This window comes from Gorilla gorilla, chromosome 1 (assembly GCF_029281585.2).
Source record: "Gorilla gorilla gorilla isolate KB3781 chromosome 1, NHGRI_mGorGor1-v2.1_pri, whole genome shotgun sequence".
Taxonomy (NCBI): domain Eukaryota; kingdom Metazoa; phylum Chordata; class Mammalia; order Primates; family Hominidae; genus Gorilla; species Gorilla gorilla.
In genome coordinates, this window is record NC_073224.2 from 13,638,421 (window position 1) to 13,657,203 (window position 18,783).

General features: G+C 39.2%; 1 protein-coding gene and 1 long non-coding RNA gene across 6 annotated transcripts in view; one reads left to right on the plus strand and one right to left on the minus strand.

Annotated features, from left to right (window-relative positions):
- The window catches only part of EXO1 (exonuclease 1), a 41,866-nt gene extending 37,055 nt beyond the window's left edge, over positions 1 to 4,811 (minus strand). The window contains exons 1-4 of one of the 3 annotated variants that reach the window (XM_055380413.2): positions 4,584 to 4,811; positions 3,659 to 3,955; positions 2,102 to 2,279; positions 287 to 406 (exon numbers count right to left, since the gene is read on the minus strand). In XM_055380413.2, the coding sequence (XP_055236388.2) occupies positions 287 to 406; positions 2,102 to 2,262 (281 nt within the window). In that variant the 5' untranslated portion in view covers positions 2,263 to 2,279; positions 3,659 to 3,955; positions 4,584 to 4,811. Of the gene's footprint in view, positions 1 to 286; positions 407 to 2,101; positions 2,280 to 3,658; positions 3,956 to 4,332 lie in introns of all 3 variants that reach the window. The other 2 variants (XM_055380417.2, XM_031015511.3) reach the window with 2 other exon arrangements.
- Positions 4,622 to 18,783, plus strand: part of LOC129532157 (uncharacterized) — a 190,391-nt gene continuing 176,229 nt past the window's right edge. The window contains exons 1-3 of one of the 3 annotated variants that reach the window (XR_008677793.2): positions 4,622 to 4,717; positions 10,872 to 10,955; positions 13,574 to 13,832. This is a non-coding gene — a long non-coding RNA (uncharacterized lncRNA). Of the gene's footprint in view, positions 4,718 to 9,861; positions 10,147 to 10,871; positions 10,956 to 13,573; positions 13,944 to 18,783 lie in introns of those variants that run through there. The other 2 variants (XR_010134161.1, XR_010134150.1) reach the window with 2 other exon arrangements.

The window sequence follows — 18,783 nt, forward strand, 5'->3', positions numbered from 1 at the left end:
GGCGACAGAGTGAGACTGTCAAAAAATGAAGATAAAATTGTTAGTGACGGGGTCTCACTATGTTGCCCAGGCTGGAGTACAGTGGCTCTTCACAGCGATGATCTTAGGGCACTAAGGTGCTAACTCCTGGGCTCAAGTGATCCTCTTGCCTCAACCTCCCGAGTACCTAGGACAACAGGCGCAAGCCACTGAGCCTGGCTTAAAATTTTAAAAATTGGTATCATATAGACTACAGTGTCTGACCTTAGTGCAATGAAGTTAGAGATTAAGTAGAGAATTAACTTACTCTCTTCTAGATCTCTCTACTTCCTTTTTAGAAGGTAAAGTACATCCATCAAATACGAGAATAGGCTTGATCCCATGAGATAGTAACATATTTACAAATTTCATACAAAATCCTACATACCTATGGAAAAAAAGAAAAACATTCAGTGCTTCACCTTTCTTAAGGTAATACTTCTGCTCTATTTTAAGCCAGATGAGAAAACTATGGAAAGAGAAGGTTTTTTATTTTGTTATTTTAAGCAAATGTTTCCATAGGAATTGGAACTCTAACTTACTAGACTTGGAATTAAATCCTGCCTTGGATACTTATGAGCCATGTGATGTCTGGTGAACTACTTGACCCTCCAAGCCTTGGTTTCCTTATCTGTGAATTAAAGAGCTTTGATATCCCTTCTAATTCTGACATCTTTGGTTTCAAATCCGGTCTTTCCCCCCCATTTTATGTTAAAAAATTTCAAATCTATTGAAAAGTTGAAAGAATAGTGCAATAAACACTGGATTCTTCCAACGACACCATATCACAGCTAAGTAATTTAATAGTGACATAATATTATCTAATACTCAGTTTATATTATAATTGGTACACAACAATGTTTCTTATATTCAGTGGTGTCCTGGTAAATGTTTAACAACCAGTTCTGGGGGAAGAGGTGCCTGATTTCCCTGAGATAAATATTCCTCAATGGCAGATGAGCTACCTACTTGAACTCAATGAATGCTGAGCTGAGAAGACATGGTGTACAAAGAGCTCATATGAATTGGCTCCAGGACACCACTGCTACTATTTTTTCCAAATCCAGGATCCAATCAAGGGTCAGGTATTACATTAGGCATTGTGACAAAAACAACTGCATTTACAACTTCTATCATTTTATAAAGAAAAGGACATTTTAGCTCAAAAACAGGAATGGGAAAACATAATCTTTAATCTTTTTGCATAAAGCAAACTTAGCAGCTAAAATAAAGAAAAAAAAAGATGACCTTTTAAATATGTCATCTTGATGAAAGACTCACTACATTGTTATCCTTATTTTTTCTGTGTTGTAGATCAGTGACAGTGAACTTGCATTGGTATGGAAAAATGATTGGGACCTGCTGATCATAAAGCAAAATTTAGGAGAAAGCAAATACGAAATTATAATGAATTTTACAACACATTTGTTTTTTTGCTAACCAGGATTAGCAGTATGTTTTCTGTACCCAAGAATGTGGGAGTCAGAAATCATCACGGATTTTCAAAGCATTTGTTGAAAAATTTATCTTAGGTTAAGAATTCGGCCAGGCATGGTGGCTCACGCCTGTAATCTCAGCACTTTGGGAGGCCAAAGCAGGCGGATCACTTGAGGAATTTGAGACCTGCCTGGCCAACATGGTGAAACCCTGTCTCTAATAAATATACAAAAATTAGCTGGGCATGGTGGTGCGCACCTGTAATCCCAGCTACTTGGGAGGCTGAGACAGGAGAATTGCTTGAACCTGGGAGGCGGAGGTTGCAGTGAGCCGAGATTGTGCCACTGCACTCCAGCCTCGGCTAGAGATTCCGTCTTAAAAAAAAAAAAAAAAAAAGAATAAAGGAGATATTAATAGTCTTTGTCCATCAGTGTCTTGATACTCTGGCTTATTATAAAGAAAGAAAACTAGGCCTATTATCACAGAAGGAAGTCATCCCTGATTTGGGAATATTCTAAAACATACAACTTTTACTTCCTGATAAGTTCTGCCATTGAGTGAAAACAATCCGTTTCTGGGGGAGAAAAAAAGGCACTGTAGGTCTCATTCTTAATTGTCAAAGAAATAACATAAGGTCCAGACTTACCTATCAGTAGGTTCACCTTTGGCTAGTTTTTCAGCACAAGCAATAGCTCCTTTGTGAAGCCAGCAATATGTATCCACAGCTACTACCTGCCCTTTATACTTCCTCACATGGATGGGTTCTGAAGCTTCTTTGATAAATTGTAGCAATCCCTGTATCCCCATGGTGCCAAATTAACTACCTGATATGAAAAGAGACAGGGAGAATAGTAATATTTAAAGAAAAATACATTTATTAAAACATCTTAGACAAATGAAGAGAAAGCTTGGAGTCCAATGCAGAAATTGGTTTGTTGTGGTTTTTTTTTTTTTGAGACGGAGTCTCGCTCTTTCGCCCAGGCCGGACTGCAGTGGCCTATATCGGCTCACTGCAAGCTCCGCCTCCCGGGTTCACGCCATTCTCCTGCCTCAGCCTTCCCAGTAGCTGGGACTACAGGCGCCCGCCACCGCGCCGGGCTAATTTTTTGTATTTTTAGTAGAGACGGGGTTTCACATGTTAGCCAGGATGGTCTCGATCTCCTGACCTCGTGATCCGCCCGCCTCGGCCTCCCAAAGTGCTGGGATTACAGGCGTGAGCCACCGCGCCCGGCCAGAAATTGTTTAGATATTCAAGAATCACTGCTCTTTAATGTTTTAGCTGGGCTCCTCCCTATCAAACAATTTCCATAGGGTAGAATTTACATTAATCACTAATACTACCTCTAATGCCACTTGACTGTTGCTTAATGTTTGTTTAGTCTTTCCAAAGTGCTTTTGCACTTTCACTCCTGACACATGCTTCAAGGAGCCAGGCACAAACAAAACCGTGCATGCGATGGCATCGCATTGCCTCTACAAAGGGCATTAATCATAAGGGTCAACGTGCAAATTCAAATAGGAGTAGAAACTCAAAACAGTTTGTAGGAAGGTAAGTATTTCAATTAAAAAACAAAGGAAAAATTCAAAAAGAATTACAGAAGTGATCCTGTACTTTTTTAGGACTGAAATTCACTGCTATCAGAACGCATTATTCTAAGCACGAACATTCTGGTAATAAACAGTGGTGGCGCCTAGGGGCAACTCCATCAGCCTCTCTGAAAGCTACCCTAAAGAACTGTGAAACTGCGTCTGCTATGCAAATACAGCTTCAAGACAAATGCTTTAACTTTCCACCCCCTTCCATTCCGGTTGCAGCCCCCTAAGCCCTTTCTATACAGAGATTCTGGAACTGTCACAACCCTTTCTGATGAAACGACCTCCCCCCACTCTGCAATAAAAAGTCAGTAATGGGCACTGAGCAGTCGCTTAGCATTTCATAATACAAATCTCTCCTACCAAACGTTAAGTTTGGAAGGAAGGGAAGAAAGAAAGTACAGGATCAGGAGGCAGCTTTACCCTGTTGACACCTTATCAGAGCTCTAAAGGCTCTGGTCCAGCAGTTCTCAAGTTTCAGAGGTTCTTAGACTCTCAACTCCACTCAGTGACTGGGACTCACTAGTTCTGCTGTGAATGAATTTTAAACAAAGCAGTTAATCTGGATGCAGGTGGTCCTCAAGCCAGTTTCAGAGAAACAGCCTCTTACCTCTCAGATGATATCTAAAAAGAGTTTTCTCTCACTCCGAGGAAAACGGATATAATAGTTCATGAAATTTACATAAGTTTCTTCTGGGCCAGGCAAATATCCTCGAATAATTATTTCTTCTTTAGCGTAGTAAGGATGGCTGAGTGCGATAGTAAGAATGACTGTGTACATATCTCAGAGATCGCATGCGGCACTCGAGGTAACAATAACAGCACCATCTTCACTTTATCCCTCTGTCTCGCGGAGATGTGCAGGCGTGGCCCCCAAGCCCATTCCAGACGACACGTTTCCTTAGGTCTGCACAATATTATGGGAAAATGTACTTGTCAACATTTAAAGGTGGAGAGATTGCATGTAAAACCTGGACTGCCAGCTTCTGCGGAAAAATGAGGTAAGTCTGGCAACCCTGGCGCCTGCTCCAGCCCGGAATCGTCTGCTCTCTTATCTCCCTCCGTTCACTGAACTGCAGACCTCTGGTTGCCAGACGTTCCCTCGGAACAAAACACATACTCCACTCAGGCTAAGGGCTCTGCTGTTGGGTTGGGAAGATCACGCCAGACCCTCTCCTTCCCTTCCTGGAAGACCCGCATCCCGAGAGGAGGGTCGGAGGTGACGCGCAGGTCGACCCCCAAGGGAACCCACCCATTAGCCTCCGCACAGCCCGCTCCTCTCACCTTCCGAGAAAGGACTCTCCTCCTCCCCTTGAGCGGAGCCGATTGCGGTTGGAGAAACCCGCTCCGACGCCCCTAACTCACTGTGGCCAGAGCACCCACGGCCAGCAACGCAGAACACCGGCAACTTGCCTACACAGCGCGCGAAAGGCTGACCTTTCAATTTGCGCGGGTTCCTTGCGGCCCCGCCCAGAGGATGTGACGTCAAGGCGTATCCCGCAACCCGGTTCCGCCTCCTGCGGCTTCCAACTCACAGGGTTTCGTCCTGAGCTCTCCGTCTCGCTGGGTAGACAGCGGCTCACTGCCCTACGACTCCAGCCGCTGCTGCCGGCCCGAACTCCGTGCGGCTTCTTGAGGGCGCGAGTGGCACTGGCGCTGATGGCCGATGGTGAGCACCGCCTCGGAAGTTGGGAGTGTTTACACCCGCCGGGGCTGCTGGGCGTTGTAGTTCCCTCCTGGCTGCAGCCCGAGTTCTGGAGGCTGATGTTGAAAGAGCGCCGTCGCGCGTTGATGTTGAGGCTTTTCAAACCTGAAAAAGTTGCTCAGTCCCCCTCGGCGTCATCAGTCCCATCCTAATTCCTTCATTCTCTTTAAAACGCCCGGTTGCCTCTACAAATCGAAATTGAATTCAGTTCACGCTGGGTTCTTTTCCCCATTGCAGTAGTAGTAGTGATTAAAATCTGCCCCTACCATTTTACCTAGAACCCAGCTTCGTTTATTTTTGACATAAGTCGGGGAAAAATTAGCTATATAACAAGACCTTGAAAATGGGCCTTAGAGACAAAGACTTTAAAGGCATTTTGGACTTTCATGGTCACTTGTGGCTAGGTTTCCAATCCTCATAACACCCCAGACCTCATCGCTGTCCTCTTACGAATATTGTAATTTATAAAATTGGAAGAAACCTTAGGCCAGACCACAAAGTAATGTTCTGGGCTCAGAGATCAATAGGAATGATAATGCAGACTCAATTCAAGGAATTGAAGGGGAAGAAGTGAGCACATTGTTAAAAATGCTCCCGATTTGATTACCTTCTTTACATCTTTTCCTCTTTTAAAGTCTTTTTATGATCACTCTAACATCTATCATGCCAATTTTTAAGGCATCTATGATGCCTTAAATTTGTTACTAAAATTGTTGAAAAGGTGCCACATTTGGGGAATGTGTTTGGAAAAGCAGTGTTGCTTTCTCCCTGGTTCTGGTCTTTAGAGCTGGGACTAGGAGAGATGAGAAAAGTTATCTTCCCTCCTTCTTCCGAAGGCTATGGTAGACCTAACCCTAAACTAGCTTGGAGTGGACTCTTGGAGAAAGTGGGGAACAATTTCAAACTGCAGTAGATTAAAGAGGAACTTCGATGTGAGCAGCATGTGTTTGTAGAGAAGCCTTCTTATACTCATTGGACTATCCAGCTGTAGTAACTGCTTCAGTACCTAGAATCCAACCATGAATATATCACACATGGGGGTCTTAGGAAGGAACCCCAAAATCAAAAAGGTGTCCATTCCAGTGTCACTGGATCTGTCATAAAACTAACATGAGAGTTTGCTGCACAGTGAACGGCTCATGTATTTACTATGAATTTGACTCCCAAGGTTTCAAACTGGATTCTTGGCTGCAGTGTTCAAAGACTAAAATTGAAAAAGAAAACACTAGTTACAATACATTTCACTAACAGAATATTTTTACTCTTTGGGAGGACAAAACCATTTGCATCAATGTGTGCAGTAATTTAGTACTGCCTTAAGTGTGCCTGTCAGTTCCAGGTGGCATGGGGGACATAAAGAGATGACCTGTGTCTTCAAGGAACTTAAGATCTAGTTCTGTAGACAAAACACATGTTTATCAGACAGTTAAGTCACAAATCATGATGGCATGTTATTAAATGCTGAAATAAATGGTATATCCCGTATGTTTCCAGCTTAAGACTCAGTTCCAATGTTACCAGTTTCCAAATGTCTTCCCTAAGTTGGATATTTGTTTGATATGCACAAGCATTCTGTGATGGCTCTTTGGTCCTGACACTTCTCATATTCTCATTGTGTTTGAATTGTCTTTGCCCTTCAATAGACTGAAAACCTTTTGAGGTAGGGTTGCCAGATTTAGCAAATAATAACGTAGAACACCCAGAAATTTGAATTTCAGATGAACAACAGATAAATTTTTAATATATCTAATGCAATATTTGAGACATATACTGAAAGAAATCCCTGTTTATCTGAAATTTAAATTTATCTGGGCATTCTGTAATTTTTATCTGGCAACCTTACTTTGAGGGCAGGGATTATGTCTATGAATTTTCACATCCCAGTAGCACTAGTGTTGATTTTAAACATTGCAAAGGTGTGGACTAATACATGAATGTCCTAGGTATGGCACTATTATTATGGGTCTTCTGGGCTGCTCTTATCTTTATTTTTTTATTTTTTATTTTTATTTTTATTTTTTTTTAAGATAGAGTTTCGCTCCTGTTGCCCAGGCTGGAGTGCAATGGTGCGATCTCGGCTCACTGCAACCTCTGCCTCCCGGGTTCAAGCGATTCTCCTGCCTCAGCCTCCTAAGTAGCTGAGATTACAGGCATGCGCCACCACGCCTGGCTAATTTTGTATTTTAAGTAGAGACGGGGTTTCTCCATGTTGGTCAGGCTGGTCTCGAACTCCCAACCTCAGGTGATCCACCCGCCTCAGCCTCCCAGAGTGCTGGGATTACAGGCGTGAGCCACTGTGCCCCGCCAGCTCTTATCTTTAAATATTGTTGTCTTGTTGAAATATCAGGTTGCCTGATTTTTAATTTGGAAGATACTGTCTCCATTGTTATAGGGCAGTGTTTTCTACAGTATGGAACTTAGCCAATGACTTGGGGCCTAGTGAGAGTTGTGGGTGCCCTCTGGATGGCCTCCTGCCTTTGCCTGGTTTCAGGCAGAGTTGCTAGAACCACAGCTGAGCAGCACCTTCCCCACCACACACACACATGCACGCGCACACACACACACACACACACACACACTGATGCATACACCAGTAATTTCTAAGAAGAGACATAGGACTGGGGGTTCTTTTTAGTCAGCAGCATTAGGAGGCTTTTTCTAAAGCTCAACTTCCCTCCAAATCAGAGACATGGGAACAAGGGACAACCTCAAGTGCTGGGCAAGTCAGCATCCTCTTGTCACTTCATATGGGACTAGGTTTTTATTTTGCTCCTCTGTTAAAATGAATGTGGATAGGTGTTCAAAACAGTATGTATGCAGCGTAAAGGAGAAGATGAAGGAATTGTGCACAGTGCTGGTGACTATTACATATACATGGAACAGAATATCCTTTTTCTTCTGACTGATCATCAACGGCTCTGGTTTTCTGTTTAAGTAACTTATTTTTAGGCGCTCATTTTTGCAGCTTAATTTGATTGATTTTGATTGCATTCAATTATTTTTACATTTTTAAATTATTTTAATCGAATGACTTTGTGTCCATTGTATTTTTACGGTTATTTCTATTATGCAAGTGACACAGTGTTAACATGAAACTTGCTTTTTAAGTAAATTTAAGTTGAAAATCGATTAAGTAAACAATAGAACAGGTGTTTTGCAGCAATGGTAAATATGAGTAAGTGAACTTTCCGTAACAGTCATTTCTTCTATCTTTAAAATAACCCTTCAGTATTCCCCTCATTTCTCTGCTCCTGTTATCGTGAAACTTTTTGAAAAAAAAATCCTGTACTTCCTATCTCAAATTCCTCCATTTACTATTATAAATAGTAATATATTACTATTACATTATATTATGTATGTAAAACATACATACAGAAAGCATAAATCCTAAGCAAATTATCACAAAATGAACATATATTGCTTCTACTCGGTCCCTCCCAGAAGACACTTCGTAGCTCGTTTCCAATCAGATATCTCTGTCCTAACTACTAATCTGCCTTTTTACTGCAAGTGTTGCCTCGTTTGTGAAATGTATATAAAAGAAATGATGCAGTTTTTATCCTTTAGCATTTGGCCTCTTTTACTCAACATCATGTTTGTGAGGTTCATCTGTATTATCGAGAGCACCTATAGTTTGTTTTTTGTTTGTATTTCAATGTAGAATTCCATTATGTAAGTACATTATAATTTATTCATTCTACTATTGATAGATATCTGAGTGGTTTCAAGATTCTATTACTACTGCTTCTGTGAACATTCTTGTAACTTCATGTGCATGTGACTTCAACTCCCACTCTTCTTGCTCTTGCCCACTCTACTCTAGCCATCTAGCCTCTGTGCCATTCTTTGAATATGCCAGGTACACTCCCACCTCTAGGGCTTTGCATACGCTGTTCCTTCTTCCCAGAATGCTCTTCCAACAGATAGCCCCGTAGCTTGGTCCTTTACTTCGCTCAGTAATACACATAGGTTTCTTCTCAGTGAGATATTCTCCAATTATGCTATTTAAAATTGCAATTCCTATCCCTACTTTGGGATACCTAATTTTCCTTTCCCTGATTTATTTTTCTCCATGATACATACCATAATTGGACAAATTACATATTCTAGTTATCTATTTGTTAATCGAACATCTCTCACCTCACTATAATGAAAGCTCTATAAGAGCAGGGATTTTTGCCTATCTTCTATAACATTGTCTGGCACATAGTAAACTCCAGTAAACTTCTGGTTGAATAGACAAATGAATATTGAAATTAGCTAACAGCCTGGATCTAAAAGAGACACTGATGTTTTTAGAACTTAGACGTTTGGGCAATATAGCTGTTTTCAAAGCTGTTTTACAGTGAAATTAAACAACTCCAAAGTTATCAGGATGAGTATTATTTGAATAATCTAGGACAGAGAATGCAGAAAGAGTAAATGCTGTCCTCATTCCCTACTGCAGAGGGAAAACGATTTTAAATAGCCTCTGTTTTTGTCTTTCACCAAAAAAAAAAAAACTATGAAATGCATTTTTGCAGAATGACACTTCTAAAAAATATTATCTCTGGCTCCAAAATATACATTTTAGGGAAACTGGCATAGGTCTTTGGCAAAGCTTTCTTGGAGGTGATTGATATATTAGCATCGACAGTACCTATCTATCTAAATAGTAAGTGTTACTATTAGAGTCTTGAATTATAATACTTAGGGAACAATTAGTATTTTTCAGGTTAGTTGTATATATTTACATCCTTAATTTGTTTACCACTCCTAACAATGCTATGAGGATGGCACATTTGTTATCCCCATTCTACAAGTGCGACAACTGAAGTACAAAGGGATCTGAACCCTGTGTAGTTTGGCTGTGGAATCTGTGCTTTTAATTTACCTTTGGGTAGCTAGCATATGTATTTATCTGTGGAGAGATAGATATTATGTTAACATTTTCAAAGTTACCAATTGGCTAAATCCCCTTTGGATGATTTGGGAAAAAGAAAAGGAACAACTTTTTTTATAATCTACCATGTTTTGCGTGTGCTACCTCATGTAATCCTCGTAATAGCTCTGGAAGATAACTATTGCCACCCTCATTTACAGAAGAAAAAAACGGAAGCAGAGAGAAGCAGGTAATAGTGTCATAGACCTAAAGCTGTTATGTGATGTGATTCAAATGTGATTCAAGCTAGTATCTGTCTGACTCCAAATGGCTGTATTCTTCACTATGACACATAGTGGGAAGAATGTACCCAGTGAATAGCAAAGATCCAGAGAGGAGGAGGAATACATAGTTCCAGCTGGTAGCAGGCTGTCATGGAGTTGTGGAATCAAAAAGACAATAGGCACAATCCTGAGAATGTTTGGATCCAAAGATACATTTTTCTGACCTTGGCCTTCAAAGCTACTCCCAGGTGAGCTCAAGGTGAATGAGTGGGAGAGGGCCTCTGCAATCACAGCCAGGCTAACTCTTCATTCTTGTATGAGATCTTTAATAAGTCATACATCCTGGGCCCAGTGGTTCAGACTGAGGAAGCTTCTCTTCTTACCGTTGGAGCAGCACTTGCTTCTCTCACGATTTTCAGTGTTACCATGACTTTCTCATGGCCCAAGTGAATTTGCTTATCTCCGTGCTTCAACTTTTTGCTTATCTCCATGCTTCAACTTTTTGCTTTTGTTTTTTTAAAAAAATTAAAAATACAAAAAGTTCAGAGAATGCTACCCACTTTCTTGGTGAACTTGGGACTAGTCATAGGCGTGAAATGGATATTGCTCTTTTGACTTTAATGACAAAGTGTGACTTGCAATGGGATATCAGAATAATAGTTCCAAAGTGGTAAGCTGCTGAAGGACACCCACTCACTAGATAGCAAAAAGGGACATTTCTATTGAAAACTCAGTGAAATATAACCTGGAACAATGAAATAGACATCAATACATCAACACAGTGAGAATTACAGCCAGCAACAGAATGCTTAGTGAGGAGAAATACAAGATGGAGAGGCTCAGCTAAACAAAGGCGTCACATTGATTATAAAGCTAAGAGTGGTCCTTGTATGGTAAGTGCCAGATTCCGCATGAAGCAGCTGGTCTCAGAATAAAAGAGTAATGAATTTCTGTCCACTTATTGGTCTTTCAGCCTCCAGGGGACTTACTCAGCCAGCAGTTCTATTTTCAGAAGCAGAGGATAAACACATGCTTTAATTCCGTCGTTTAAAATCTAGTAAGTATTTTTAACAAACATCTGTGGCCAGTTTTTCCATTGTTCTTTTGTATATCTATCTATATATACATCTATCAGTATATCTCCATAGATAGCTTCCATTATCCCTTATATACCAGCTCAGTTAAGAGCTTAATGTCTAGCCTACCTTGCTTGAATTCAAATCTGGGCTGTGTAATGTATTAGCTGTTAATTTGGTGACTTTAGAAAAAGTTCCCCATCTCTTTATTTGAATGGGGTGACCGCGGAGCATAATGTAACCTCTGAAACGACTTAAACCAAGACTGCACTAGTCTAAGTGAGCCATTGCACACTGACCCAATAATTTGATCAACAGAATAAAATGAAAATAAATAAATTATTTTCCATTTTCCTTATTTGAAAAGTGGGAGGAACAATAGACCTAATTGAACTGCTTCATAAGATCGTGAAGATTACATGAGATAATCCATTTAAATTGTATAGAGTCTAGTGTCTGGATTGCGACACTCAACAGTGAAGTGAGAAAAAGCCCCCAAAACGTAGTCATTGACACGATGTATAGTTTGTCAAGAGCTTTCACATGCATTTCCATTTGGTCTTCAGAAGACGAGGCCTGGATCATTCAGTGGCTCACCTAATATCACAGAACAAGTGGTGGAGTCAGAATCTTTTATCTAAAGGAGATATTTTCATCCTTAGATTAATGTCCTCTTCACAATCTCATGCTACTTTCCTTTAAAATGAAATTGCTGTTCTTTTTTTAATTGATTTGGCCAACTTCATTTGTAACGGAAGAATCAAAATTAGAGCCCGGGTCTCATCCTACGGTATCTCGTCCTGAACCTCTGGTCTCCCTCAAGAATGACTCAGAAGGAACGGAACTGATTAAATTAAAATTTTGCTCATGCATATTATCATTCATTTCTGAAAACTTGCTGGGATTTTAAAGAACTTTTAGTTACCTAAGGGAAGGAAATTAAATTTTACTGAGCAGAAGTCTTGGTGGTAAATGACAGAAACCCACCTCAACTTGGTTTTTGTATAAAGGGAATGCATTCCTTCTGTTATAGGTTCTATAACGACCCCAATACCTCAGAATGTGACCTTATTTGGAGATAGGGTCTTTGCAGAGGTAATCAAGTTAAGGTCATTACTGGAGGGTTGGGGGTGAGGAGCTAATCCAATTTGACTGATGTTTTTATGAGAAGGAAAAGTTTGGGCAAAGATACACATGGAGGGAAGCTGTGAAATAATGTAGGGAGAAGACAACCATTTACAAGCCAGGCAGAGAAGCGTTGAACAGATCCTTTCCTCACAGCCCTCAGGAGAAACAAACCCTGCACCTTGACCTGGGACTTCTAGCCTCCAGAACTATGAAGCAATACATTCTGATTGTTTAAGCCAATCAGTTTATGGTTGTTACAGCAGCCCTAACAAACAAATACACTCTCTTGTTCCTGAAAAGTGCAGGAATAACTCAAGAATTTAGGCTCAGATGGACTTGAGGGATCAAACAATATCATTAGGACTGGCGTCTCTTCATCTCTTTTTCTTCTGTGCTGGTTTTACCATATCTCGTCAATTTTAAAATGCATGTTTTCTTTTTCTTTTTCACATGTCTGAAATCAAAATGCAATGTACAATTTCTTATTACATTTCTTTATCGTTAGAAGTGTAGAAAATAATGGTATATCTTGTAATTAATGGCATCTTAGGAAACCTTAGAGTGTTCACAGGCAGGCTATTTATGTGGGCAAATTTGCAGCTCAAAGCTTAATATCTAAGTTACCCTATGACTCCAGAGAACCTTTTCCCAATTGTTTCAGCAGAAGGCCCTGAGCAAATGTTCACCGACTATAATTGACCTGGCTTTGCACATACTCAACCCTGGAAAACAGGGCTGGGGAAGGGGCAGGTAGACTTCAGCACACTGAAACCACATGGCATAAGAATAGTAAAAAGGGGATTTCCCAAAAGAAAACAAAGTGCTTTTACCAGGAGAGGAAGGGCTGAATGCCCAGAAGACCTGTGTCACCACAAGTACCTGCCTGTGCCAAGGGCTGCCACAGGACTCTTGCTTGATTCTCATTATAACTCTGTGAAGCAGGAGGTATTGTCAGATCCACTTCACTCATCAGGAAACTGAGGCTCGAAGAGCCACAGGCCTATAGGCAGAGCTGAATATTGCCAAATGGTTACAGAGTGCTTACAATGTGCAAGACACCCCCTAAGATCTACAGATACAAGGATGAATGTTGTCCTTGTGCCCGAGGAGCTCAGCTTAGAGGGGAGATAGACCCGAAGCACCAAACAGCTTACTATGAAATAAAAGGGTATCACAACAGAAATGGGAACATAATGCTATGAAAACAATTAAATCTGCTTCGGCAGGAAGGGAGACCTCGTATGGAAGCGGGCATCGGAAAAGGTTTTTTTCACACCCTAAAAACACCTTTCTTACACTTGTAGCAAATTCCAACATCAGAGCACTGGGAAACGGTGATCTTGTTAAACCTTGCAAAGGGCCCGGTACATGGAAAGTGTTTATTAGACAGTTATAGAGTGAGTGATCACAAGGATGAAGTAGGTCTTACTCGACAAAACCGAATGTCACTGGACGTGATCTTGCTTTACAGGTCCTGGGCCTCCAGCTTTGTGGGCAGTCATGACATCCAAGGGTGCCATTTTGCTCCAGAGTTTTTGCTCCACATTTGCAAACAGAGGGACTCATAGCTCTAAAGTTCCCACTGTCTTTTCCTCTGAACTTTGAGCAACATTCTTCTGCTTTTTTGAGCTGTTTCATTATGAATCATCTCCCTATATTAATAAAAATTTGTTTTCTAAACATTTGTTTCATTTAGCTTTCAAAAAATCTTACCAGGTTGTAATAGAGCTCACTTTTACTCTGCTTTGTGTTCATAAACTAAAAAATATATACTTTTATAAAATATATAGGTTTTCATAAATCTTTGTGTCTCAGTCTATAATAAAGTGATATGTATTTTTAATTTCTATTCTATTGTTTTTTTTTTAAAATGAAACTAGAAGCAAATCTCATTTATTCTACTATTTTTTATGATCAAGTTTTATCACAAGACTAGGATGGGTAGCTGACTTGTTCTCACACTGGTGCCCTCTAGTCTTCCTTACTGTTCCCTCCCCTACTTTCTGGAATCTCCCTTTTCCATCTAAGAGATGCTCAGTGTTCTTTTATTTTTTTTTTAAGTCAAAAATTAAAAGAGATGGGGTACTGGCTATGTTGACCAGGCTAGTATCGAACTCCTGGCCTCAAGTGATCCTCCCATCTCAGCCTCCCGAAATGCTGGGATTACAGACCTGAGCCACCATGCCTGGCCTCCACTACTGTTTTATGAGTACCTTTATGATGTCCAGTATCCTTGTTGGTAGGACCTTTGTCCACTACTACTGCTGATAAATCCAATTACTCTTCCAAAATGAAAATTTGAGCTCATTAACTATCAAGAGTTGTTTAGGAGTTGTATTTCTTTTCTACACACACCACCTACAGCTGGTCTCTCTAGGCTGAGATATTTCTGCTCACTGGAGACCAGATCATCAGCTACAGAGGCTTGGGTCAAGAAATGTCTTAGTCACAGTGAACCCACTACATTCCACTGTGTGTCTGTCTCCCTTAGGCATAAACTTAGGGTTTCCACATCAAAATTCCTGTAAGGCAGTGTGAAGTTCCGTAAATCCTTTTTGGCAAAAGCATTTCTGGGCTTGCGTAACTCAGATATAAGTCCCTTAATCTCATTGCCATTTTATCTTTATAAGCCAATCTTCAGTAACTCTGCAACTATTATAATGACTTTTTCAAACCTTCAGGTAACCTTCAGGTATCTGTAACTCATACTGGTGAAATGCTGCTATACAGCTTTCTAGAAATGATCAGAACTACTTAGAAATCTTGTTTTGGGTAGAAATTGTAGTTATATATAAAGCACCTTTATTCTTGAAAAGGGCACTGGCTCTATTCATCAAAAAATCCTCAGTTTAGGTGACCTTTTGAGAGTGAACGTGAGCAGAACGCAGACCATCTATGGCTTAGGTTTTGCTGGCACATTGCAGCCGCATTGAAAGATCTGGCTGTAGCAGTGGGAGTCCTCATGGACCACGGGTCCTGCCCACCTTTCTTTTCTCCTGTGTATTTTGTAAAGGTCTGGCTCCTACTGATGCTAGGAATTACTTTGTCATCCTTAGGTAGTATTTTTGCTTAGACTAAAGGTCATGTCCTTCTTTCTCGAATTACCCACTTACTGCAAGTTAAGATGCCTCCATGCCTCCTAAATCAATGTGTATCTTCTAATTATAATAGAAACACATTTTTTTGATAGTGACCACAGGAAAATACAGAAATGTATCAAGAAGAAAACAAAAATCTCCAGTAATCCTACTATTATATCCAGAAATAACTACTATTAACATCTTCTGTATTTCCTGGCACTGTTTTTAATGCCTGTGTGTGTATGCATATTTCAAAAAACTTGGCTTTATAATAGATATAAATAAAATGTTGCATATTTTCTCATATGTCAGTATTTCCTGAGTGTTTTCCTGTGCAGTACATGTTCTTTGAACATGTCCTATTATATATTCCTTCATTATGAATGACTCATAATGATTTAACACTGCACCTATTATTGGGTGTTTGGCTTGTATTTATCTTTTATTGTTAATGGTAGGCATACTTATATCTTTATTTTCTTATCCAATAATCTACTTAGGATTAATTCCTTGAAGAGGAATTGCAGAGTTAAAAGCTTTGATTGTTTTTATCTTTAATGTTCTTGATATACACTAACAGATTGCCCTCCAGGAAGGTCTTGTCAATTTAAATACCAGCTCTTAGGCCTGCTTCTTTGAAAATTCTCCCAAAAATGAACGATATTTTTACTATTTTTTTTTTTTTTTACTATATGATGGGTGAAAATGTTATTCACTCTTCTTTTCCATTTTGTTTCTTTGGATAATAAGAAATTGAACATTGACTTTCATGTGTTTTTTTTCTTATTTACATCTATTTTGTATGTTAATTCTTTATATTCTGTTCTTTTTTTTCTATTAGATTCTTAAGGCTTTTCTTTTCATTTTTGTTAGACCTCAGCTACAGAGGATTGAGTTAAATAATATCCTCTTTTCATGGAAATTATCAGCATCATTCCCTTTTATCCTGATTCCTGATTCCCGTTTTCCTCTCCCGCTGCCCCACGACACACAAATGCAAGCTTCCAAGCTTCCTGGTGTGTTCAGTGAATACTCTTTCAGTTATACGAGTTCTTGTTAAATGTGTATTATTGTAAACATGCATTTTCAATTTATATAAATCAAATGGTACTGTGTATTACATTTAATTCTTCTTCTTATTTTCATTTAGTGCTCAATAGCCACATGTGGTTAGTGGCTACCATATTGGACTGTGTAGATTTAGAACATATTCATTATTGCAGAAAGTTCCATTGGAGAAAACTATTATAGATATTAGATGCACATCAGTTTTAGACCTTGAGATGTCTTCTCCTATTCTGTCATGTGTCTGCTAAATTTGCTGATTATTCCTGTATTGTATAGAAATCTTCAAGTTTGATGTAAATACATTTATTGTTTGCCTTATGATTTGTGCTTTGCAAATTTTGTTTAAGAAGTCTTTTCCCACCCTGGATCACCAGTATATTCTGTTATGTTACCTTCCATTAATTTTTATCGTTTCTTCCCTTTTACATTTAGGTTTTTGGTCTGTTGAAGTTCACCTTTGTTATTTGGTGTTAGGTAGAAATCTAGTTTTATTTTTTTCCATACGTGAATAAGTTTCACTAACATTGTCTGTTTTAAAATCTATGTCTTTTCTTCATTGATTAGTGGTGCTATTTTTATTATGTATAAGTTCCCATGAGTGTATGGATTTGTTTCTAAACTCTCTCTTCTGTTTCATTGGTCTAGTTATTTGTTCTTCACAATTCATACTTTTTATTATTGACATTGTTCTATGTCTTAGTATCTGACAGGACACATCCTGTTTTTATACTCTTCTTTTTAAAGGGTTGACCTATTTATGGACATTTATTCTTCCAGATAAATTTTAGAATAAATTTATTTAGTTTTTCTAAAAGAAAACTGGATGTTTGAATGAGATTTAATTGGATTTAGGTGAATTAAGTCTGACTCAAAAAACTTTGACATCTTGGAAAATTAAATCAGCCTGTTTTAAACCATATATTTATATAATCATCTGTGTCCTTTACTGGCATTTAGAAGCTTCCCCCACCCCAGAGATATTGTATATTCTGGTTCAGTTAGTCCCCATATATTTTATTGTTTTATTTCCATAGATTGTATCTCCTTTTAAATTTTTCTAGTTGATTATTGCTGCTACAGAGAAATGCTATGGCTTTTGTAAGTTGATCTAATAAGTGGAAACCATGCAAAAGCTTATCCATTCTTATAGTTTCTTGATTTGTAAAAACTCTTAATTTATTAAAAGTGTTTTGCTATCTGTAGGTCATATTTATTAGAAGTGTTTTCCAGTTTGTTATTTGACTTAGAATTTTATTTATGATGTATTTTTACACTTCTAAGTTTTAAATTTGTCAGGTAGCAAATTCTGTTAATGCTATTTTGTCATTTTTATCAATTAATTTATGCTATTTGTCAAAAGGAAGTGTATTTTCCTTTTTTTCTTCAGTGCTAGCAATCTGTTTTATTGTTTCCCCAAAATATAGAGTTCTTCACGGAATGCCAAAGTAGACAGAAAGTGTGTAGCACTTTTGATCCACTAGAGGCCAACACTCGCTTGAAAGAAACTGGCATGCTTTCCTAAATCTCCTATTTTTTTCCTCTCTGAATGGGAAGAAACTGGCTGAAAAAAAGCCTTACAGAAAATAACTAATTTCTATTTAAATTAGATGTCTAGAAATGCTATAGAAAGAAGAATCTGGACAAAAAGAAAAGGCTATTTTCAAAGACAATAAGTTATATAAAGAGGATTCAAAGCTGTTTTTAGTGGAAAAAAAATGAAAGCAGAAAATCCAAATAAAACAGTTTAAAATGTTTTAAAAATTTAACTTAGAAGAAAGAGAACTAAAATAGAAATAAAAAAGGTCCAGCTTCTACTCAAAATACACATTTAGTGTCATTAAATAAGAAGTAGGTGACAAGAGGCTGGGCGCGGTGGCTCACACCTGTAATCCCAACACTTTGGGCGGCCAAGGCAGATGGATCACAAGGTTAAGAGATCGAGACCATCCTGGCCAACATGGTGAAACCCTGTCTCCACTAAAAATACAAACAATTAGCAGGGCGTGGTGGCGGGCGCCTGTAGTCCCAGCTACTCGGGAGGCTGAGGCAGGAGAATCACTTGAACCTGGGAAGTGGAGGTTGCAGTGAGCCGAGATTGTGCCACTGCACTCCAGCCTGGGTGACAGAGCGAGACTCCATAAAAAAACAAACAAAAAGTAGGTGACAAGAAACAGCAGACAATAGTGGCTTTTTCTCCCTTTTCCTCTTTGCTCTGAAAAACCAGGAGATGGGGCTAACCTGCCTCCCATTCTGTAGGGTTCCTGCACAGATAACTGGGTGAAAAACAATTCCCAAACTGAAAAAAATCCATTGTTTTAATTCCAATGAGGTGATCTGTAGGAAATAACCACGCTGGCTTACAAGCAAACATTGAAAGGTGGTTCTTCTCTGAGGCTTATTCTTAAAATCATGTTTATCACTCAAAAGCAGACATATCTATAGAGGGAGGGATGAAGAGAAGGAGGGAAAGAAGGAAGGAGGGAAGGAGGAAGGGTGGGCCAATACCAAGACTGCAATTCTCTTATCTATGAAA